At 35.9% G+C, this 24,994-nt stretch overlaps 1 protein-coding gene across 10 annotated transcripts in view; it reads right to left on the bottom strand.

Moving 5' to 3' along the window:
* The window catches only part of CDC27 (cell division cycle 27), a 57,771-nt gene that overhangs the window by 21,622 nt on the left and 11,155 nt on the right, over window positions 1-24,994 (bottom strand). For 4 of the 10 annotated variants that reach the window (XM_086357132.1, XM_086357135.1, XM_086357133.1 and 1 more), the window contains exons 2-9: window positions 23,282-23,357; window positions 14,782-14,929; window positions 13,389-13,514; window positions 8,443-8,540; window positions 7,547-7,701; window positions 7,230-7,441; window positions 6,151-6,265; window positions 3,778-3,893 (exon numbers count right to left, since the gene is read on the bottom strand). In XM_086357132.1, coding sequence (XP_086213258.1) covers window positions 3,778-3,893; window positions 6,151-6,265; window positions 7,230-7,441; window positions 7,547-7,701; window positions 8,443-8,540; window positions 13,389-13,514; window positions 14,782-14,929; window positions 23,282-23,357 — 1,046 coding nt within the window. Of the gene's footprint in view, window positions 1-3,777; window positions 3,912-6,150; window positions 6,344-7,229; window positions 7,442-7,546; window positions 7,702-8,442; window positions 8,541-13,388; window positions 13,515-14,781; window positions 14,930-23,281; window positions 23,358-24,994 lie in introns of all 10 variants that reach the window. The other 6 variants (XM_086357130.1, XM_086357134.1, XM_086357131.1 and 3 more) reach the window with 3 other exon arrangements.

Here is a 24,994-nt window from a genome sequence, read left to right as displayed (position 1 = left end):
TGTTTGTATTCTAAAATTGATGAGATCAATCCTTTCCTCACCCTCCTATGAAAACTCATTTAAAGAACTATTCTTGTTACCATAAAATGATATAAATTAAAGCACAGACTTCACTCTATTTAAATTGCTCATTCAAACATAAAACAATCCACATAAAAGTTCTGGGTCAATAAATAGTAAACATCTATAAACCAATTATCTTTAGTCCTTATTTGGAACTATAGCAAGTTAAGGAAAAAGAAAGCTAGACATAGTCTAAATGTGGGATATTTGCTAAATAAATATTACTCGAACAACTGATACCTGAGAAGTTATTACCCTGTAAGTTCGAACAGCCACATCAAGGGATTATTCTGTAGAATGAGAGAGGGGGACATGGACAGTAAAAGTATTTGAAGAAATAATGGCCAAAAATTAGCTAAATTTGATGAAAACTATCAACTAACAGATCCAAGGAGCTCAATGAATTTGAAGCCGAAGAAAGGAGAAAACACACTAGAGCATAATCAAATGGATTAATATCAGTGATAAAGAAAAAATCTTGAGTCAAAGAAAAGAGACAGATTACATACACAGAAACAAAAATAAGGATGGCGAGAGGTTTCTTATCAGAAACAATGCAAACAAGGAGACAGTAGAGCAATGTAAAGAAAAAAACCTGTCAATTAGAATTCCATACCATGAAAATATCAATCAAAAATAAAAACAAAGGTGAAATTAAAACTTTCTTTTGAACATACAAAGGCTGAAAAAATTCATTACCAACAGACCTAGACTACAGGAAATGTTAATCACTCTGTAGAAGTAAAATATATGACAACAGCATAGAGACTGAGAAGACGAGTATAAAAATATACATTACAAGGTTTATCCTCTAAGTGACATGGTACAGTATTACCTGAATGTAGACTTTGATAAGTTAAAATATGTGATATAAACCCTAAAACAACCTCTAAAATGACAGGATAAAGAGTAATTGTTAATAAGGCAATGCTATGCTAGTGGAGGTGATGGAATTCCAGTGGAGCTCTTTCAAATCCTGAAAGATGATGCTCTGAAAGTGCTGCACTCAATACGCCAGCAAATTTGGAAAACTCAGCGGTGGCCACAGGACTGGAAAACGTCAGTTTTCATTCCAACCCCAAAGAAAGGCAATGCCAAAGAATGCTCAGACTACTGCACAATTGCACTCATCTCACACGCTAGTAAAGTAATGCTCAAAATTCTCCAAGCCAGGCTTCAGCAATACGTGAACCGTGAACTTCCAGATGTTCAAGCTGGTTTTAGAAAAGGCAGAGGAACCAGAGATCAAATTGCCAACATCCACTGGATCATGGAAAAAGCAAAAGAGTTCCAGAAAAACATCTATTTCTGCTTTATTGACTATGCCAAAGCCTGTGACTGTGTGGATCACAATAAACTGTGGAAAATTCTGAAAGAGATGGGAATACCTGAACACCTGATCTGCCTCTTGAGAAATCTGTATGCAGGTCAGGAAGCAACAGTTAGAACTGGACATGCAACAACAGACTGGATCCAAATAGGAAAAGGAGTACGTCAAGGCTGTATATTGTCACCCTGTTTATTTAACTTATATGCAGAGTACATCATGAGAAACGCTGGACTGGAAGAAACACAAGCTGGAATCAAGATTGCCGGGAGAAATATCAATAACCTCAGATATGCAGATGACACCACCCTTATGGCAGAAAGTGAAGAGGAACTCAAAAGCCTCTTGATGAAAGTGAAAGTGGAGAGTGAAAAAGTTGGCTTAAAGCTCAACATTCAGAAAACGAAGATCATGACATCCAGTCCCATCACTTCATGGGAAATAGATGGGGAAACAGTGGAAACAGTGTCCGACTTTATTTTTCTGGGCTCCAAAATCACTACAGATGGTGACTGCAGCCATGAAATTAAAAGATGCTTACTTCTTGGAAGGAAAAGTTATGACCAACCTAGATAGCATATTCAAAAGCAGAGACACTACTTGCCAACAAAGGTTCGTCTAGTCAAGGCTATGGTTTTTCCTGTGGTCATGTATGGATGTGAGAGTTGGACTGTGAAGAAGGCTGAGCGCCGAAGAATTGATGCTTTTGAACTGTGGTGTTGGAGAAGACTCCTGAGAGTCCCTTGGACTGCAAGGAGATCCAACCAGTCCATTCTGAAGGAGATCAGCCCTGGGATTTCTTTGGAAGGAATGATGCTAAAGCTGAAACTCCAGTACTTTGGCCACCTCATTCGAAGAGTTGACTCATTGGAAAAGACTCTGATGCTGGGAGGGACTGGGGGCAAGAGGAGAAGGGGACGACAGAGGTTGAGATGGCTGGATGGCATCACTGACTCAATGGACGTGAGTTTGAGTGAACTCCGGGAGTTGGTGATGGACAGGGAGGCCTGGCATGCTGCAATTCATGGGGTGGCGAAGAGTCGGACACGACTGAGCGACTGATCTGATCTCATCTGATGGGTTGAATTGTGTCTCCCAAAGGGATATGATGAAGTCCTAACCTCCAGTACTGTTAATGTGAACTTTTTGGGAAATATGGTCTTTGTGGATGTCATTAACTTAAGATGAGGTCATCACGGTGGGCACTAATTCAATATGACAGATGTCCTAATAAGAAAAAGGAAATTTGAATACAGAGGCACACAGGGAAGATGGCTACGTGGAGACAGGGAAATACTGAGTTGCCTACCACAAAATAAGGAATGCCTCGGGCAACCAGAAGCTGGAAGAGATAAGGATCCTCCCCTAGTGACGGCCCTAGCAATACCCTGGTTTCAGATAGAACTGTGAGTGAATAAATTTCTGTTGTTTTAAGCCACCCAGCTTGTGGTACTTTGCTAGGGCTGCTGTTGGAAACTAAAACAGGCAATAAAGAAGGTACAGTGGTACACATCAACTATACATCAACTAAGAAAAGAAGATAAAAAGGAATTAGTAATACAAAGAAGGCAAAATTAATGTAATTCATGTGTATTACAGTTAGTACATTTGTTTAAATGAAATGCATAATTCAGTAAATTATGTTTATATATTCTTGAAGATTAACATATATTTGGCCTATTAATGTGCTCTGCAGGAGGCTCAGGCTCCTTCTTATCACTGAGCCCTAGGCAATCATTGCCACCTACCCGAGAGCTGGCATTCATAATGAGACTTACCAGCCAGGCATTTTAGAAATACTGAGGCCTTTTATATAGTCAAGGTATATGCACATGTGTACCTATTTTAAGACTTATGGTACATGTTCACTATTTTAGGAGGTAAAGTTGTAGCTTTCTCTTAATATATTAGCTATAATTTATTTTTGAGGCCTTGAATAGGAAAAGAAATCCTATTTAACACCATTTCTGTGTGGAAATGGATTCATCATTTGAAGATTTATCGGCAGAGTCATACTATGAGCTACTTATAGAAATGCATAATAGGGGAAGGGGAAAATAATCTATCTGTACTTGATCACTGGAGAAGGTTACATAAAAAAAAGGAAAATTATTTTGGAGGAGTGCTAAGAATACCTAGTTTAAACAAACTCACGAGGCAATTAGAATAAAAAGGTATTTTAGCTAACTCTTGTCTTGATTTGCATTGTAATACTCAAAAATTAAATTTCCTTTTTCAGTAAGTTGGAAATTACAAATTTAACATATTCAAAATTTACATAGTCATTCTAGAATTCTTGGAACAGTCAAAACAACCTGCCTAAACCGAAGAACTGTTTCACAACAAGAAAAGCTAAACAATATCAAATAATGAGACTAAATAAATACCTTGTTTGTGGGCCAGAACTTTGTGTCTGTGCAACAAGAATTGGAGTTACCTCTCGACTGTTTCCACTCTGTGAGAAGACAGACTTTGTTCCAGTTTGGCCGATTCTGGCAACAGACTGTAAAACACAAAAAGTCTAAAGTTTGTGAATTATAAATTGCATTGTGAGTGGTAAAAGACATCATGATGTACCCATCTACATTTCCCCAATACAAGATTTCATATTATATATTGTCTGTCATCTGAAAACACAAACTATTAATGTCATTACTGATGTCATTTTAGGTTAATTAATTATTGATATATTAGAATGAACATCATCCTATTTCCTCATATTAAGCTCAATATTTTTACCCTTATACTATCTTTTTATCTTTCGACTTTAGTTATCAAGGAAAGGTTTAAGATTCCTAGAAGCCATTTATTATGTAATTTTCCCAGTTGGGGCTAAGTGCTAAAAAATTTTAAGACAGCTACTATTCTCAAAAGTTACGATCTAATTTAGTATACATAAAAAATAATACAGTAAGATTTTATATCCCTTCTTTGGCACTTAATAAAGACAGTCTTAGAGTAATTCAGATTAGTAGATTAAAAAAAGAAAATCACTGGGTTATTTTCCAAATTCTAAGAATACTGCATGGAATTAGTATTTCTTTTTGATGTGTTCAATCTTCTGGACTGTGCTTGCCCCTTCTCTCTTCTCTAATTTATCACCTTATTTCTATTTATTTTCATCACTTAACTTTTTTATAAAGTGATCTCTGTGTCAGTGGATATTGAAAAAAAAATTTTACTACCAAATAAATTTCTCCAAAAATTAGTTACTGTGATAGTCACTGTATATAATTCTGAAATTGCACATTATAAATAATCACTAATAATTACATTCTCACCATATATGAAAGCCTTATTTTGGCCTTCTCAACATTTAACATCATGCCCACCTGCCTCGTCCTTCTGAAACTTTGTGTAATTTCTAAAATATTTAGTATAGTATCTTGATTATTTGTTCTACCACTTCATTTTCTGGCCCCTCTTTCTTCCACTGTTTTAAATTAAGTTCCTTAGCAGCTCTCTCTTTCTCTAGGAGAGCATGGTCATTTTAACCCTTTAATAATTGTATCTATCACTTGGTCATATTCTTTCCTCTATAACTATCCACTGAATATTTTCACCTATTTTCTGGCCCTTCCTTATTTGACAAAGAACTACCTGCTGAACTCACTACTTGGTTGATATTTTTAGTTGATACTGCAGGCAGATCTGGAAATATAGCTTTTCCAGAAATGTCTTGTAATAGAGTAAAAGAACAGAGGCAGAAGAGGCTTAGACTGGGCAATGAAATCATATATGTGTTCACTACCTAACTTGTCCTTAATTACTCTGACCCATGGTTTTGGCCTACTTCCCCTGGCATGCTAACCACTGTCCTATTATGCCTTCTTATAACTGTAATAAACTAATTTCCACATATATGTTACTCTCATAATAATACAACAGCAGGTAGTTGCCAACTTAAAAAAAATCCAGTTTAAAACACAATCTCTGTATTAAATACTTTTAGTCCACGTTTACCACTCTTGGAGTTCCTATTATCACTCATTAAGAAGCTATCATGTAAAAAACTTTGCTAAAGTTCAGGAGTAAAAGAGTTAAAACAAAACAAGAAGAAACATGTTTCTCTGAGGGTAAAAGGGTTATCTCAGTCATTCACATACCAGTATGACTCATTTAGCTTTCATTTCTTAAATATCCATTATGCACAGCAACAGGCATTTGCATATATAACCTAATTTAATTCTCACATAAGATACCCTGCACCACAGATATATTTTAAATAAACCTCATTTTGGCCTCTACTGCCACAGACAGTAAAAGAACATTATAAAGAGTCACAGTTGCAATGCAGTCTTATTGCAGTATTTACTATACAGATACTATGAAATATTTTTCATTTTACTACACTTTAACTCCACACCTGAGATCCACCATAAAAATTTTATTATCATAAAGAGCTAGCTTTATGTGAGTCATCTTTTTTCATGTTAATATTAGTACAACTAAAAAACAAATATACTGATGGGGACAAGCAGAAACCATGGCAGGTATAATTTCCTTTATTTACATTCAAAGTGGTCATCTTAATTTTGTTTTTTAAAAAAAGGAACTTAAAAGTAAAAATCTGAATATGCTTAATTAGCTATATGCTGAAATAAACTACACTTGTGAGTTACAAACTTACGTGGTCAAAAGAGCAACCAGCTTTGTGTTTCCTACTATAACCAGGAGGTTACGATAATGATGACCGTCTTCCACATTTAGATAACTTCTCTAAGGCAACAGTAATTCACTGTATTTTACACGGAAAATACCTTTTTTGAAGGGGCTCCGGTGGGTGGCACGTCAATTACAGAAGATGTATTAGTGTAGTTTTGTAAATAGGATCCATCTCCAGGACTTGGGGTTTCTAATGGCAAAATCCCAAAACTGAGAAGAGGTTGAAATCAAGGTGTCAAAAAGTCATCAAGGCATATATAAAGCAGCAGTATACTTAAATTAGAAGGTCTAAAAGGAAGAGAATGGCAAATCAGTCTTGGGGGCATTGAGGATCTAAGGGGCAGATTAAAAATAAGCTGTGAATATAGACTATTCCACCCACCAAAACTAAAATTACAAAAAAAAAAAATCAAATAAGGAACTAAACTGAGCAGTAACTACAGATCTCAGGAGATTTATTAGAAATAAAGAAGAGTAGCTGGTAAAAGCTAAGATCCAAATGATCAAATTAGTTCAAATTCTTGGAATTTATGTGATTTAGACACTATTAGAGAAAATATCCTTAGAGACTAATGAACGCATCCGTGGAATCAATGAGTTTTGTAATCTCATGGTCATACTATTTAAGTAATTTCCTGGCCCTGGGACCCAATTCACAGTCTGTCCTAGCATATAATTTTTTATTTTGATTCTTTTAGAAATGCATCCTCTGGCCTGGGTTCCTGTATTTATACATATATATATATATTTCTAAAAAATTTCACAGAACACTTCATATATTGATAGGTGTCAATCCTTTTCCATTTTGGAATATAGCACTTTAACCATTTATTACTGATTATAAACATCCCAACATTTTAAAAAGGTTCACTGCTATTCACTGACGCATAGTCATAAACAGAGTATCTTTTAATGCATACAACAGCTGAATAAGGAATGCTTAAGTTTAAAAATTTTCTCCAACACTTAATACGAAATTCTTATCACAGATACTGTATTTCTATTACTTCATTTTCTGAAAATGGAATAGACTCATTATTGACTTATTAAATATCTCTATTTCCATAATGATTTAGAAGTTGCTGTTCATATTAATCTATATTACTAATATAGGAATTACTCTAAGATCATTTAATATTACAGCACATTTTAAAGTATCTTTTATTTGTCTTACCTTGGGGTTAATGGGCTAAGAGCAGCTGGTCCTCCTAATAAACTTCGACCAGTTTTTGGTTTATTTTGAACCTGTTTAGATAATATGGAAGTTCCTGTTCCAAGAGGGACAGTATCTGGTGAAATTACAGCCGAATCAATATAAGACACTGAAGAATCTGTATTCAACGAGTACTTTGAATTGGAAGATTCTAAATTCAGTCTGTTTAATTCCTGAAACAGAAAATTTCTACCATGTCATTTACAATACATTATTTAGCTCAGATCACTATTTTTCATTTTCACAATATTTTTAACACTAGTGTATAATACACTTACAATTGTGTCCTGGGGTGTTTCTGTAAGAACTGTCTCAGGCTGTCTGTGAGATAAACTATGATTAGATACTAGTGTTGTGCAAGAGTTGGGCAGACAGCTGCTAAAGTTCTGTAAAGACGTTAATTTAAATGTTTGGTCAGGATCTGGCTTTTCACCTGTGAAGGGGGAAAAAAAAAGTTTGCTTCTGAGGAAATGAAGGTTAAATTAAAAAAAAAAAAAAAAGCATAAGCCAGCAAAAATAAAGCCTTATCCAGAGTTTTAAAGTTCTATCTATTTCAGTGAATCAGATTTACTCCCAAAAGCTCATCCATCAGTGTACTGTAAAAGTGTACATCAAAGATAAAGCTGTACATTTAGGAAATAAGTTAAACCACAATGAAACTGACTTTAAATATAATAAATCACAAGAAAGTACAGATTTCTGTGTTTTAAAGCAGAAAGCAACTAGACCTCATTTTGCTCAAGGTAAGGAATGAGGGTGGAGAGGTGAAACCTTCTAAAAATCAAAATAAAATTTTAAGCACTTAAATGTATATCGACACAACATTTTAAAATGATCCTTCATGCCTCCTAGAGCATATATACTATGACAACTCCCCACCACATATTATCCATGTCTCTGGGTATTTTACTTATTTCTTTTCTTATCCAGAATGCTATTTTGGCTAACTTTATACTCACAACACAATTCATTCCTTGAGGACACAAGAAAGGCCACGTTATTCCTGAAACATGATTCTACCTTACTTCTTGTTCTCAAGTTTAAAAGCCTTTAGCTTTGAAAAATATTTGTCTTGTGGATATATAATTTGTATCATTTTCCAAAAATTCAGCAGGGGGAAAAAAAGGGAAGAAGAAATGGGAGAACCCTCCCCTAACCACCTCTACAAACTTACCTATTTCACATAATGATTCAAAGGGGGACCAGAGGAAAGGATTTAAACTAAGGCTCTTTTGGTAACATTCTGATCCTTTGGCAAGCCGATCTGTCTTGCTGTAAAGACAAACAAATAGATTAGACAAGCTATAAAACCTAAAACATCTATTACAAAGAAAATTTGTTACAGAAAATTAGGTAAATCTTATGTAAGTTCTGTGCATTCTCTTCTAAATTCTTCCTTAAATGATCAATTTCTCTTTCTTACTATCCTCCAATCTCTATTATTTAGGGTATTTCAAGTCAAAAGTCAGGTGAAAGCAAATAGAACATGAATTGAAAGGCATGTTAACAAAACAAACAAACACTCATTGCTTTCTTAGATACTATAATTGCTTTTCATTTCCTTTTGGACATTACAGTTAATGAGGCAATATGGAGAAGGCGATGGCACCCCACTCCAGTACTCTTGCCTGGAAAATCCCATGGATGGAGGAGCCTGGTGGGCTGCAGTCCATGGGGTCGAGAAGAGTCGGACACGACTGAGCGACTTCCCTTTCACTTTTCACTTTCATGCATTGGAAAAGGAAATGGCAACCTACTCCAGTGTTCTTGCCTGGAGAATCCCAGGGATGGCGGAGCCTGGTCGGCTGCTGTCTATGGGGTCGCACAGAGTCGGACACGACTGAAGCGACTTAGCAGCAACAGCAGCATGGGAAACACGCAAATATTTGTCTTATTCTTGATTTTAAATATAAATCCCAGTGGTAATTTTGAAAGTGACTTAAATGCTTTAAATATAGCATATTTAAATGAGAAGATATTTTAACAAAGTAAAGGTGGCAGCTCTTAACAAAAAGGAAAATTCATGTTTCTAAATTGTGTGTATAAAGGCTTACATTCAAAACATGGACAACATTCTTAGGACCCTGTATACTTGAAACAATCTGGAAATTATTAGAACAGCATTGTGGCCTCCCTAGCTTTTAAATGGGAGAGAAGACAAGATTGAGGGTTAGTAAGACTTGTAGAGCTTTCAGGTTAAAAAATACTACTGACCTGGTTTAAGACTGAAATTCTTCATTATCTAAAGGAAAAAAATTAAGATACAGCAATTTTCCCAAAACCCCGAGGTTTTATAAAGGACCAGATGGCATTGAACTAAACAACCCTCAAATGAAACTATCAGTTAAAACACATAATCTGTTTATGTGCTGTCAGTATATATCAAAGAAACGAAAAAAAGATCCCCTTGGGGAACTATATATTAATGTGCCTTACTTTCAAATTTTGCAAGTGAGTAGAAACTAGAATAAATGATGTAATAAAGACAAGAAAGTACCACTAGTTGAAGCTTATTTAGCTTCCCAGATTTGTCTAATCTGACCCAATAAACACATGGACACAGAAAGAAACAGGGGAAGGAGACAAACTTTCAGAAAATGTAAGTTTTATCAAAGTCTGTATCTAAGGATTGCTTAGATGAAATTTCTTAAAGGGAAAATAACTGTAACAAGAATGATATATTCATTTACCATGTATAGCAGGGTAACTTAAAAACAGGAAACAAAGATATGAGTATTTTTGGAAAGTAAAAATTAGGAGTGGAAAGCGGACAATGAATGCTTGGGAACTTTTAATATAAGGCCAGGAAAAGAAAAATACAGTGAAAACTCAATGTTTGAAGATTATACCAAAACTAACTTATGTTATACAGCCCCTCACCATGTCTATAACTAAGTATGGTTTGTCTATTTATTTATCTTTCATGTGCTCTCTTACAATTGATTATAAGCTTTCTGAGAATAGCAAACTAGATTTCTCATGATCTGATTAATAGACCATAAAATAAATGTAGAACAAAATGTCTACCAAGAAGAGATTAGATACACACACACACATACAGATAGATACTGGTATGTATAAATAATATAAAAGTTAATTGGGATAACTCAACACCAGAAAAATAAACAACCCAATCAAAAAGTGGGGAAAAGACCTAAACAGACATTTCTTCAAAGAAGACATACAGATGGCTAACAAACACATGAAAGATGCTCAACATCGCTCATTATTAGAGAAATGCAAATCAAAACTACAATGAGATATCACCTCACACTGGTCAGAAAGGAGGCCATCATCAAAAAGTCTACAAACAATAAATGCTGGAGAGGGTGTGGAGAAAAGGGATCGCTCTTGCACTGTTGGTGGGAATGTAAATTGATACATTAAATATTTAAATTACATTCAATGTAAATTGATACAGCCACTATGGAAGATGGTATGGAGATTCCTTAAAAAACTAGGAATAAAACCACCATGAAGTGAAGTGAAGTGAAGTTGTTCAGTTGTGTCTGACTCTTTGCGACCCTATGGACTGTAGCCTACCAGGCTCCTCGGTCCATGGAATTTTCCAGGCAAGAGTACTGGAGTGGGTTGCCATTTCCTTCTCCAAAACCACCATATGACCCAGCAATCCCACTCCTAGGCATATACCCTGAGAAAACCAAAACTGAAAAAGACACTTTTATCCTATTGTTCAATGCAGCACTATTTACAATAGTTAGAACATGGAGGCAACCTAGATGTCCATCGACAGATAAGTGGATAAAGAAGTTGTGGTGTACATACACACAATGGAATATTACTCAGCCATAAAAAGGAACACTCTTGAGTCAATTCTCATGAGGTGGATGAACCTAAAGCCTATTATACAAGAGTAAGTAAGTCAGAAAGATAAATATCATATACTAATGCATATATACAGAATCTATAAAAATGGTACTGAAGAATTTATTTGCAGGGCAGCAATGGAGAAAAAGACACAGAGAACAGACTTACGGATATGGGGAGAGGGGAGGAGCAGGTGAGATGTATGGAGAGACTAACATGGAAACGTACATTACCATATGTAAAATAGACAGCCAACGGGAATTTGCTGTATGGCTCAGGAAACTCAAACAGGGGCTCTGTATCAAGCTAGAGGGATGGGATGGGGAGGCAGATTCAAAAGAGAGGGGATATATGTATACCTATGGCTAATTCATGTTGAGGTTTGACAGAAAACAAGAAAATTCTGTGAAGCAATTATCCTTCAATTAAAAAAAAATTGGGGAAGGAGCCAGATGTGGAGTTATAATAGTCACATCTGGGAGACAGACCTATAATTACTCAATAGAGAGACAAAAGGAGGGAAAGATTTAATAAAATTAAGCTGCCTGGAGTGTCCCAATTTTAGGTCAATTTTTTTAAAAACTAAAACTCAGAAAGGAGTTTTCCAAAGGATTTGGGTTGAAAATAGCTATTTAAATGGTACTGGAAGAAACAGGTTAATCTAAGAACTAGACTCAGAATCAGTCATGCCTTAAAGATGCAAGTCTCATGTGTTACTGTAAACAAAAAGACCAATGAAATGTCTATATCAAAGTACTGGAGATAAAAGATAACAAGCTGTAGCTTCAAAACTATAACAAGGAGGTTTCTAAATTACTGAGTGCAACTTTGGTCACAACAGGAATATGATGGTTGAAATGAAAAGCCAGTTTTTGGAGCAGGGTTGTGCCCTATTGGATACCTGACCTTTTAATCTTTATGATAAATAAAAATAATTATTTCTCTGAAAAAGAGGAAAAACCTTCCTTCACGGTTAGGACCTGATACAAACGTACCTTCAAAAACTTTTAAACAAATGATCTTGTTTTAAAATAACTAGTAAAAACACCAATACAGTATACTAACGCAAATATATGGAATTTAGAAAGATGGTAACGACAACCCTGTATGCGAGACAGCAAAAGAGACACAGATGTATAGAACAGTCTTTTGGACTCTGTGGGAGAGGGAGGGGGGGATGATTTGGGAGAATGGCATTGAAACATGTATAATAACATATAAGAAATGAATCGCCAGTCCAGGTTCGATGCAGGATACAGGAAGCTTGGGGCTGGTGCACTGAGATGACCCAGAGGGATGGTATGGGGAGGGAGGTGGGAGAGGGGTTCAGGATTGGCAACACGTGTACACCCGTGGCGGATTCATGCTGATGTATGGCAAAACCAAATCAATATTGTAAAGTAAAAAAAAAAGAAAACTAAAAAAATAAAAATAAAATAACTAGTAATATATACAGCATTTCTGTGATTTAATACCTTCTCTTTATTAACTTTATTTTGATATAATTTTAGACTCACATAGAAGTTGAAAAAATAGTACAGAATTCCCTACACCCAGCTTCCCTTAATAACAGCTTTCAACATAACCATAGTACAGTGATCAAATCTGGGAAATTGACAGTAGGATAACACAGTAAGGGCTTCCCTGGTAGCTCAGCTGGCACAGAATCCATCTGCAATGCAGGAGACTCCAGTCCAATTCCTGGGGTCGGGAAGATCCCCTGGAAAAGGGATAGGCAAACCACTCCATATCATGCCTGTAGAATCCCCATGGACAGAGGAGCCTGGCTGGCTGCAGTCCATAGGGTGGCAAAGAGTCGGATAAGACTGAGTGACTAAGCACAATAATACGGTAAACTAAACCACAGATTTAATTTGGATTTCAGCAGTTTTTGCGTGCACTTATTTGTTTGTGTATAGTTTTTATGAAGTTTTATCACATGTATATATTTGGGTAAGTACCACTACAATCAGGATATAGAACTGTTCCAAAGTCCCAAACAAACTCCTTTAGCTACCTCTCTACAGCCCCAGTACTCTTGCCCCAACTCTCACGTCTGAGAACCACTGATCTGTCTCTATCACTGTAACTGTGTCATAACAATAATGTTCTATTAATGCTATCACAGAATATGTAAATTTTTGAAATTGGCTTTTTTTCACTTGCCATGATGCTCTTGAAATCCACCCAAAGTATCATGTTTATCAGTAGTTTGTTCCTCTTTATCGCTGAGTAGTAATTCATTATAGTACTAGAAACAATTTTCTGACAATTTCAATCATTCTTACTTACCAATATACATGTCCCAACAATGAAAGAGTAAAGCAAGCTGAATCACCAAACTCAGTAACAATATCATCATGGCTTTTCTGCTTATTAAACACTCCACCAGATAAGATCTGTTCCCCTTCTGCAAGCCTTTAAAACACACATTCACAGATTTTTTAAAAAGTCAATATAAAAAGCACAGTGTGTTAAGACATTCTTCATTACCAATGTACCTCTTACCATGTAGATAAAGTAAAAAGTTCATGGTACCTTTAGAATAGCAATAAACATGTATTAAGAATCATTTGGGAGATTGGGAATTTACCATCTTAAAATTTCAGTCTTACCCTTTAAAAACAGAAATAGTTACCTTTAGTCTGTATGTACAAATCTAGTCTGAGCAACATACACATTACTCACATCAAAAGAAATGGAAGACTGTTACGCTGGGGGAAAAATATGAACATTAACAGATTTGGTGGTTCTTCTTAGTTCTATTATTCCTTGAAGTAGGGAAACAGTGGGATTTTTTTAAAAACTATAAATATTTATAAATGGGATAAGAAAGTCTAAGGTAAGAACTGTCTTAAGAAACTGGCAAATTAAATAAATATATTTTAAAGAATTCAACATTAGAATCTTTGGAGTAGAAGTAATTCAATAGCAAATGTCTCAGAAATTTTATATATATATATTTTAGCTGTAATTTAAAAGTTTTCAATTAGACACTGGACAAATAAATACTTATCAGACTATGGAGACTTTATGGGGTTTATTTATATCCTTTCAATGTATACCTATCAAGTAAATGGGGTTTATTTGAATCCTGTGACTGTATACCTATAAACTAAATATACAGGCTTTACAGTTATCTGTTTAATCACTTTTACCACTATTCCATTTTTCACAGCACAGAAAAAAGTCTGACAGAACATAACTACCTAAATCTCTAGCTGCCTCCAGATTCAGAATATGGACAGCTGACTTGGTTGAGCTGTCATATACCAAAGAAGTGTTCTCCTAAATCTGTCCCCTTGTTTAAAAGGAGTAATGGTTGCCCAAAAGAATGATTTTGAAGGGCAAATAACTAATTATACAACGGTCTAGACACAAGGCAGCATTAATCTCAGGTGAACTGGGAAGTTAGGTTTTCAGGCTTATTACAATCATTTTACAAAATCATAGGAATTAGTTACAACTTAGGTTTCTCCAGATTTAAATTCTATTTATACCGTACCAATAAAATCTCTCCATAACAAAATACTAGGCAGCAGCATTTCAAAAGTTACTGTAATAGACAAAACTCTACTACCAAGAGGGGAGAAAGGGAGTCAGAGTCTAATCCATCAGAAGAATTTTATCCAGAATTCTACAGTTAAGTAGAACAAAATTAGGTAGAAAAGATTTAGAAACTTACTTGCTGAGATCAACACAACATTTTGCAAGCAGGTATTTACATTGCGGTGTAGTACAACTGTGTCCTTTCAAAAGTCTATATGCTTTATATGCTTTTCCTGAGCGGTAATAACAGGTTGCCAGTAAAAACAAGGCTTCTTCTGAGTGTACTAAGAACAAACATGAAAAAAAAAGGGCTGTTATTCAGTATGTTGAATGGTAATTATTGTTTATCTAGCGATACGTAAACAAGTTTAGCAATAACGAAAAAAATTAGGCATGTTATTCAATACAAAAAACAATTTATTGATTCAAATTTCAATTAAGGAGAAATACTTTCCTGATACAAAAGTTAGTTCCCCAAGTCCTGACTACCTTCTTTCCGGAAGAAAAAAAGGAAATAATACAATGAAGACAACTGTAGTATTCTCTGTAAATCCCTTAAGAAGACCAAACACAGGCATACAACTGCCCTTAAACAGACTATCAGAAAAGCATCATTTTTATGTAGTATTTTTCTGAGAGATCCTTTGAGAGGACAGAAGTCAAATTTCATGAGAGGGGAACTCAGCATTATAAACCTAATTATCAATCTGAAAATTTCTACATTAAACAAAGACCAAACTGGAAAACAAACAAAACTCACTTATTTCTAATACCAAATACATAGTAAATTATATTCAAGATAATTTAAGATAAAGGAAAAAAAATTCTAAATTGTGAATACCCACACTATATAAACATTGAATTGACTGACTTGACAATTGTCCAGTAACAATAATTAAACTGCTCTTTAATGGCAAGAGCTGAATTATTTATCAACCTCTTTCAACATTAGGAAATGCCTGGTTAATGAAATGTAGCATTCTTCTCCTTTATTTACTCTCTCCCAAACTGACCATCACCCCACTTCTATCCTCACAACCTCCCAACCAATTCAGATGAGTCTTTTTTTTTTTCCCTTTTTGGCCACTATGCACAACACGTGGGATCTTAGTTCCCCTACCAGGATCAAACCCTCGCCAACTGTAGTAGAAGCACAGAGTCTTAACCACCAGGGAAGTCCCCAGATGAGAGTCTATAGAGGTAAGGATAGAAAGAGGGAAACTCTTAAGTTCTGTACTTCTAAAAATGGGTTATGTAATAATATCAGGAGACTGAGGAACCATTTAAGCCTGTGATTCCCCAAGTGTGGCCCCCTATACCAGGATCAACATGGAGCTTGTGAGAAATGAAGTTCTCGGGCCCCATCTCAGCTCAGACCCACTAAAATCAGTAATTCTGGGAGTAGGGACCAGCAATCTGTGTGGTAATAGACCCTTCAAGTGATTCTGATGCATGCTAAACTTTGCAAATCACTAAATTTAAAGTACAGATAAACTTGTCACATCTTTCTGAAAAGCTAACTCAAAGATGTGGGATAAAAAAGTAGCTTGAAATTTTCCTTTTATAAAGGTTATTTTTTTTTCTTTCCTGTTGTTGTATGCCATATATGCACAAGCAAAAACCAACAGAACTCTACTTCTCTGGTCCATCTTATGATTTTTCACAAAACCCTAGTATAAAAAACAATGTACAATAAGATGTCATGCAGTAAATGCTAAGAATTTTAGTGTACAGGTGTTAATAGGATCTACAGTGGTATCATTCAGAAGTAAAAAAATGAATGGGGACCTCTACTGCAATGGGAACAAACTGTTAATTTCATTGAACTACAAGTGCTAATTCACATAAGTTAGAAAGTGTGATTTCTTCTAGATTTTGCAAGGGCCTGATTTCTTGTCATCTAATAAATTAAGCATTTAAAAACTAATTATTATACCAAAAAACAATGGCTCTCCAAAGCTAGTTCAACTTTGAGCCACGAAAGTGCTTCATCAAATGTTTGTTTTCAAACACTGAGTGTATCTAGGTTAATTTTTCACTGTGGTAAAATTCCGTAATAACATAAAGATACCAAATATTGTGTGTATGATTTTAGTGTCATAGTGCAATTACTTTTTTGAAGTATGATGACTTAACAACTATGTTTAAGTGAGATTATAGATTAGAGGTTTAATCAAACCTTAAGCTTAATGAAACTATAAGATAGTGAAGTAAATTGAGAACTGGAAGGATCGTGAAGTACATGGACTGAAAGGGGTGGGTTTTTGAAGCTTCCCAGAAATAAACTGACAGTCCAAACATAGCTAGTGAACCAGCAGTGAGTGGCTATAATAAATCTAAAAAGGAAAGAGTATTGACAAATAGATTTTATCTGGAACAGTAACTTCAAATGACTGACAGTGGCTGCCTCAAGTGCAAAACTCAGAAAAACTAAGGCTGATCATGGCTTTGCTAGTATAAGTGTGCAGAGATCAAAATAACAGGATCTGGAAATAGCTATAAATGTCTGCATGACATTTATTTGCCATCTTTTATTAAGAGCCTTAATCAAAATATATGATTGGGAATTATATGGTCCATAATACACAGTCAATCCTCTGGAGCTGAGCTCTCCATCTGCAGTTGGTTGCATCTCCAGATGCAGAACCCACGGTTGGCCCTGAGATGACTGTATTCTATAATCAGGAATAAAGTAAACACTGATTCCACAAAGTCACTCTTAATACTGATAAATCAATCATGTATGAGTTAAATCAAGGCACATCCATATGACTAAACACAGTTGTCCAAAAAAAACCCTTAATTTTTTCAGAATGCATTGTTAGGTGAAAAAGATGAGTTACAGAACAATACTGAAACTCCTCTTCTTACAAACAGGTTGGGCTTCAAATATAGGGTAGGTCATTTAATATAAGCTCAAAATAATTAAGAGGAGCTTAAGCTTGCATCCTTCAGACACACTGCCATCAAATGGGAAAATGAATTAGCTTCTCAGTGCTTTTAAACCAGGTAGACACCTCTTCTTCATGTTGATTTATATGTAGCCTTTTACAAAATGGACCGGTGGTGGTAAGACTTAAATGTTTGTTGAGGTGAGCGCTCTTTATCTAGCCTTGATAAACTCTAAATACCACAGAGAACTCCTTAGAAGTTAGAGTACTGTGCTTGCTGCCCTGTCACAAACACTTAAGTTTTAAGTATTCAAAGAGCATAACACCTATGGAATCATTTATGATTTGTGATACACATTTCATCTTGATTATCTTTCAAGTTCTCTCATCACCTACAGACAGTACAGCACATGGATTAGAATAATGATACTAGAGCCAAACTGCTTCTTTAGTTTGGATTTCCATACTATCACTTATTAGCTATGTGACTCAGGGCAAGTTAACTTCTCCCATCCTCAGTTTTTTCATCTGTAAAATAAGGACACAGTGATACCTACCTCTAAGTACTTAGTGCTGTTAGAATTAAATGAGTTAATATGTAAGAACTTTGGATAGTGCCTGATATATAGTAAGAGTTGTATGTGCTATTATTAAATTATTATTATTGACCGTCTAAATTTACAATACCTGACTAGTCATCTGATATTTACATGGGGTATACATACGTAATGTTCAGCCACAAACTCAAGTGATTCTATCTTATCACTTTTTTGCTGACTGATTTCAAATGCCTGGGTGCTATACTTTACATATGATGCAAGATTCATTCTACCCTTTTCAGAGTCATTTCTGTTGTTGAACACTTCATCTATATATACAACTTCAGTATTTTAATACTATTCTGAATTTTTATTTTCCTCATGTGTGTTCACACCCTAAATTTCAGTACTAACTGGTTTTATACTTATAGATAATGGGGGTTAATATTTTTAAATACTTTGAAAACATGATTGTTGTAAATACACCACAGGTAAGAAGGCTGGTGGAAATTTTAAAAGGAAATGGCAATACATAAGGAGAAAGCAGATGGCCAGATCATATAGGACTATGCAAACTGTGTAAAGATTTAGGGATAAATTTTTATAGCTATTATACATCTCTAAAGGATTTTACAAGGTAAAGAGAATGGGGTTGATTTGGGAGGGGGGAAATCAAAGCAGCAGGAAAGACTAAACACAGGAAAATTAATAAGAAGGCTTTTTTACTGAGACACAGTGGTGTTTTAGAATAGGGTGGGAACATTATGAATCCAGTTTTGCATGAATTGAGTTTGATATATGTGATAATTATGTGAAACATCTGATTGATGCAATGAAATAGCTGAGCCTTGGATTTAAAAAGATCATTGGGAAGACCAGAGTCTTAGTTCACTAACACATAATGAAAATGAAAACTATAATGATTTTAAAAAACAGCATTAGGAGTTCCCTGGTGCCTAGTGGTTAGGATTCTGGGCTTTCAATCCCCGAATGTGGTCTAGGGTTCAATCCCTGGTTACGGAACTGAGATCCTGCAAGTGGCATGGCATGGCCAATAAATAAATAAAAATAAAAGAATATTTTTTTAAAATAGCATCATCTTTTTCATCAGTAATAATTTAACTATGACAGTAAAAGAATAGGCCAATGGGCCAGATATCCTTTTTGTCCCCCCATATGACAAAGTGACTTGAATTTCTAGCGACAAGATATATTTATAAAATTTTCCACTAGTAATGGCCTAAAAATGATACAATATGCCATATTTTTAGTAGTATTTGGACAACTTCCTTCAATGATTACCTTAACATAACTAGAAATAATTTTTTTTAATGTTGCCATTTGCAGTCACATATTTCTGTGAATTTGGGCTCTCACTATAATGGCTAAGACAGAGAAGAGAATCAGATGCTGAATCTTTTACTCTGATTAAGCTCTCTTCAGCTAAGCCAAATTTACAGAAAGCGCTGTACTCAATGCAATTTCTACACCTGGCCCATTAATCATTAAGACAGGTAAAACCTGGTGAACAATGGTCTTAGTTTCTTCATTTCTAAAATGGTAATAGCAATGTCTATTTTATGGAGCTGTTGAAGACTAAATAAAGAATAAGTATTAAGTACTCAGAGTACCTAGTACACAGTAAAAAATCCATAAATACTAGAAGGTACTGTGATTATTATTGAGCTGGAATAGTATCTGCTCCCATTGCACTTCCATTGCACTTCAAAGAAATACAGTCAAGAGTAGTTAGGTTTCATATTGAGAGAAACTAACAATGAGCAACTTTCCAAGAGTTAAGCACTTTATTAGAAACAGACAGAAAGTGGATTAAAGTTTTATGTGGATTAATCTGGAATCCTGCCTCAACTCTATGGGAAAATCCGATCATCTAAATTTGAAACCACTAATTTGCAAACTTTTGGAAACTAACTAGAAACTGCTTAATGTTAACAAACTAAAAAAGAAAAAGTGTAAGTCAGGAAAACATGAGGGCTGCTTAGGTATCACTGAAAATATATGTAAGTAGATTGTCCACAATAAACCTTGCTTTTATTTGCAGAGTTGGGCAATCTGTCATATCACCTTCTTTGTAAGGCTCTCACTTTTCTTAATCTTTTCATTTGGACCTAAGACTTCTGCTCCATAGACCTTCCCAACTTTCCTCAAGAATGCCTCTCCTTCCCGAGGACCTGATAGCTCTCTCAAAGGGATGCTAGTCCCTCCGGCCCCAGGGCCAGCGTGGCTTCCTCCTTGCTTCTCCCAGCTGTTTATTTCCAAGTAGCATCCTTTGCTCTTTTGTGAAATTCCTTGCTGGTGAGATGCATATCTTCCCCTTTTAACTCCTGGTTACTAAATTCAAGACATTCTGCTTCATTAATAAAAGAATTCTGCACCTCATTCATAGTCTTCCTCTCCTATGTTATTTCCATACATCTACCAATTCGACTTCATCTGGATTTCCAGTACCTCTCCTAAATCCTCTTATTTATCAATCCCTGAGTTAACTTTCCTCTGTAGTTTACATTTCCTGGTCCACATCTTGTCTATATTCTTTAATGTTCTTATCCCTTGTCCTTTTTTGACACATGTCTGCTGCTGCTAAGCTGCTAAGTCACTTCAGTTGTGTCCGACTCTGTATGACCCCATAGATGGCAGCCCACCAGGCTCCCCTGTCCCTGGGATTCTCCAGGCAAGAACACTGGAGTGGATTGCCATTTCCTTCTCCAATGCATGAAAGTGAAAAGTGAAAGTGAAGTCACTCAGTCATGTCCGACCCTCAGCGACCCCATGGACTGCAGCCTTCCAGACTCCTCCGTCCATGGGATTTTCAAGGCAAGAGTACTGGAGCGGGGTGCCATTGCCTTCTCCATTGACACATGTCTAGCAAACCCCTAATATCTACCTTCTATGCCTGCAGTTCAGTTACGAAGCACTTTTTTAGAGTAAAATCATATAACTGAGCAGAAAGGTTCCATTACTAGTTCCTGCAGACACACAAAAATAAAACTTACCTACAATCATAAAAAAACTTTTGGTAAGTAATCCAATGGGAGATTATTCAATAAGTGGGAAAACTGATTTAAACACTGGAGTAAGAAGGCAGCACTGTTTCTAGATAAGACAGTTATAGTATAGTAAGATAATAATACTTCCTAAATTAACTCATAGACTTATATGGTTTCAGGAGAGCACTGACCAAAATATTTGTGAAATTTCAAAACATTAATAAAATACACACATAAAATGAAAGAATTAAAAAAAGGGTATTCCTACCAAAGAATGAAACGGGGGAAAAAATGATGGAGACAGGCCTTATTAGATGTTAAAAGACAATATAATAAAGTGTTAATAATAAAATAGTATGATATTGAGTTAAAAATAGAAAATCAACTGATGAAAGAGAGGAGAGGTTCTGGGAACAGAGTACAATGTTTAAAAAAAAATTTAACACAAAACCACATAAAATACCACGTGGGAGGGAAAAAAGCATTTAATAAATAACACTGACTAAATTAAGTAATAACACTATGATACATTTTTAAAAACTTTTTAAATTACCAAGAACTATATATTTCTTGAGTTATAGAAAAATGACAATTCTTCCAGCTACTGGAGCAACAGGAGAAAGTTTAAATGATAAAGCTACTAAATAAAATTTAAAAGATTAGATTATAAAAATCAACAGAATTAAGATTAAAAAGCAAACAATCTGGGGCAAATATGCAATAAACAAAGATAGAGTTCACAGAAACAGGAATAAATGTAAAACTAACACTTGAGAAAATACCCAGCATCCTTCAGAATTATAAAAAGGAAGACAAAATACTTCACAATTTTCTAGTAAGCAAAAACACATTATAACAGTAAGTCTGATACTGATAGGGCCATGAAGGAAGTCTTATACTATTGTTGACATAGTGATTATCACAAGTCTCTCTGCTGGGTTATCAACCAGGCAAAAGTAATTTGACGTAGAACTGCTCACGCATTTTGACTTGTATAGGGCTTTCCTTCTGCCTCAGTGGGTAAAGAATCCACTTGCCAATGCAGGAGACATGGGTTCGATCCCTGGGTCAGGAATATCCCCTGGAGAAGGAAATGGTAACCCACTCCAGTATTCTTGCCTGGAAATCCCATGGACAGAGGAGCCCGACAGGCTATACAGTCTATGGAGTCGCAAAAAGAGTCGGACACAACTTAGCGACTAAATGACAACCACCACCTACTTTGACTTGTAAATTCTATCCTAGAGTACATAACACAAGGAAAATGACAAAGCTGTACATAATTATCTTAGCATTTTTGCTAATGTGCTAAGTCACTTCAGTCGTGCCTGACTCTTTGAGACCCATGGACTGTAGCCTGCCAGGCTCCACTGTCCATGGGATTCTTCAGGCAAGAGTACTGGAGTGGGCTGCCGTTTCTTCCTCCAGGGGATCTTCCTGACCCAGGGATCAGATCCACATCTCTTATGTCTCCTGCGTAGGCAGGGAGGTTCTTTACTACTAGTACCACCTGGGAAGCATCTTATGAAGATTATAATAATCAGTGACACACAAAAAACCCCACTAATACCAGCTGATGTTGAATTTATTACAGTGCCAGAAGGCCATGCCAAGTGCTTTAAATATATTATTTCATTTTTCAATTCCAAGAGACAATAATTACCTTTATTTTACAGATGAGAAATCTGAAATACTCAAACGTTAAATAGCTTGCCCAAGGTATACTACAGAATGTTTAAGGGTTAGGGTTTGTACTAAGGCTGAAGGCTCAAAATCCATGCTCTAAACCACAGAATATAGACTCTAAAAAAAAAAAGAAAAAAATACCTAAAGACTGGAACATGATTAAGTAAACCACAGGGCAAAATCCAAAGCAAGTCTACATAGTTACTAAAAGTAGCATATAAAAAGCTACACAGATACTGGGAAAAAATTTTTATGAACTAGTGTCAATCATAAAGATAAAACAAGAGTAATACCCATGGGACTTTCCTGGTGGTCCAGTGGTTAAAACTCTGTGCTTTCAATGCAGGGGGCACGGTTCCATCCCTGGTTGGGGAACTAAGATCCCACATGCCTTGAGGCAGAGCCGAAAAAAAAAAAAAGTGATACACAGAATCTTGTTACAGTCCTAAGAAGTGATGAAATTCCATGTATTTTATTCTTTTATGGTTCTTGGAAAGGAAGAGATTACAAACCTTCTGCATACAGTCGCTCTGCTAGGAAAACTGCATCTCTGTAAGCATAGTGGTTTAGTGCTTGCCATATAGCAGCCTGTAAATAGAGGGAAAAAAAACATAAATATACAGTTTCACAGTAACTCTTAGCACAGAGCCTTGCATATAATACTCAAATCAACACATCTAATTTAAGTAATAAAACCTCAATATCCACAGTGTAAACTCCGTAACCTATTAGATGAGGCTCTTCACAGTATGACTCCTAACATTTGAATTTACTCACTTAATTCTCCATGAACTTTTAGACCTCTGTGTCTTTGTATTTCCTTTTCCTTCCCTGAGGAGCGTGGGCTCCTTCATCTACCTACTCTTATAAATTGTACATCCTTGTAGACCCAGCTTTAATAATATCAACTTCATAAAGCTTTCTAAACTGGAGGCCTCTGTGTGCATGCTAAGTTGCTTCAGCCATGTCTCACTGTGCAACTCTATGGACCATAGCTTGCCAGGCTCCTCTGTCCATGAGATTCTTCAGGAAAGAATACTTCTGGAGTGCCATGCCTTCCTCCAGAAGATCTTCCGGATCCAGGGATTGAACCCGCACCCCTTACATCTTCTTCATTGGCAGGCAGATTCTTTACCACTGGTGCCATCTTGGAAGCTCATACAAGGTCATATATGTTGGCTAAGTATATATGAAATAACTATTGCACTGGTAATTCAATTTAGGTTCATCACGGATTTAAAAGATTTTAAATCTTTTAGTTTGGTTAGTGAATTTAACCATCATTTACAGAACTGTACTTTGGCTACCTCATGCGAAGAGTTGACTCATTGGAAAAGACCCTGCTGCTGGGAGGGATTGGGGCAGGAGGAGAAGAGGACGACAGAGGATGAGATGGCTGGATGGCATCACTGATTCGATGGACGTGAGTCTGAGTGAGCTCCGGGGGTTCGTGATGGACAGGGAGGCCTGGTGTGCTGCGATTCATGGGGTCGCAAAGAGTCTGACACGACTGAGTGACTGAACTGAACTGAACTGTACCTAAAGAAAAGTACCTAGGGTCTCATCCCCCTTTTTTCTAGTCCCAGTCTGTAACTGAATCTTTTCTCTAAACTTGTAGTTCCCTAAGTGGTCTTCCTGCCTGTAGGCTGTAATGTAATCCATCCTATCCCAGAAATCCTGAGTTTGGACAGGAGCTCAAATTCATGTTCCATGACTTACTAGTTCTGTGTCTTGGGCAGGTAACAATGTTTCTTAAGTCTTAGTTTCTTCATTTAAAACATAAAGACTCCAATAAAGTACACACTGGTTCCTTGCATATACCTAATAACTAGTCAATAAATTTCAGATGCTGCCATCATCATTTTCATGTCTTCATCCCTGATCAAAACTTCCTAATGATTCCTCCTGGATGGTCCCACAAAGTTTACACAATAAACAGCTACAGAATAAAGTACAAACTCCTTAGTAAACCATTCAAATTCCTTTGGGCCTTCATTATCCCTTTTCAGCTGTTGCTCATCTCTCACCAAAGCTGCCTATGGTCTAGAACCAGAAAAGGCCTCCATCAGTGCCTAAACATCAGCTGTACTTTCACATTTCAAAGTACTGTTTGGGCTGTCCTTTAACTTCTACCTCGTGAAATATGTCTTCTTCAAAATTCAGCTTACATGGTATCTTCCTTTCACTGATCTATCCCATGCAATATTAATGACTCCATCCTATGA

Source organism: Bos grunniens, chromosome 19 (genome assembly GCF_055505025.1).
Source record: "Bos grunniens cultivar Pamir isolate PY7600 chromosome 19, Bosgru_T2T1.0, whole genome shotgun sequence".
NCBI classification, from domain to species: Eukaryota; Metazoa; Chordata; class Mammalia; order Artiodactyla; family Bovidae; genus Bos; species Bos grunniens.
Note: the sequence above shows the minus strand (reverse complement) of the source record. Positions and strands in the feature narration are given on the sequence as shown.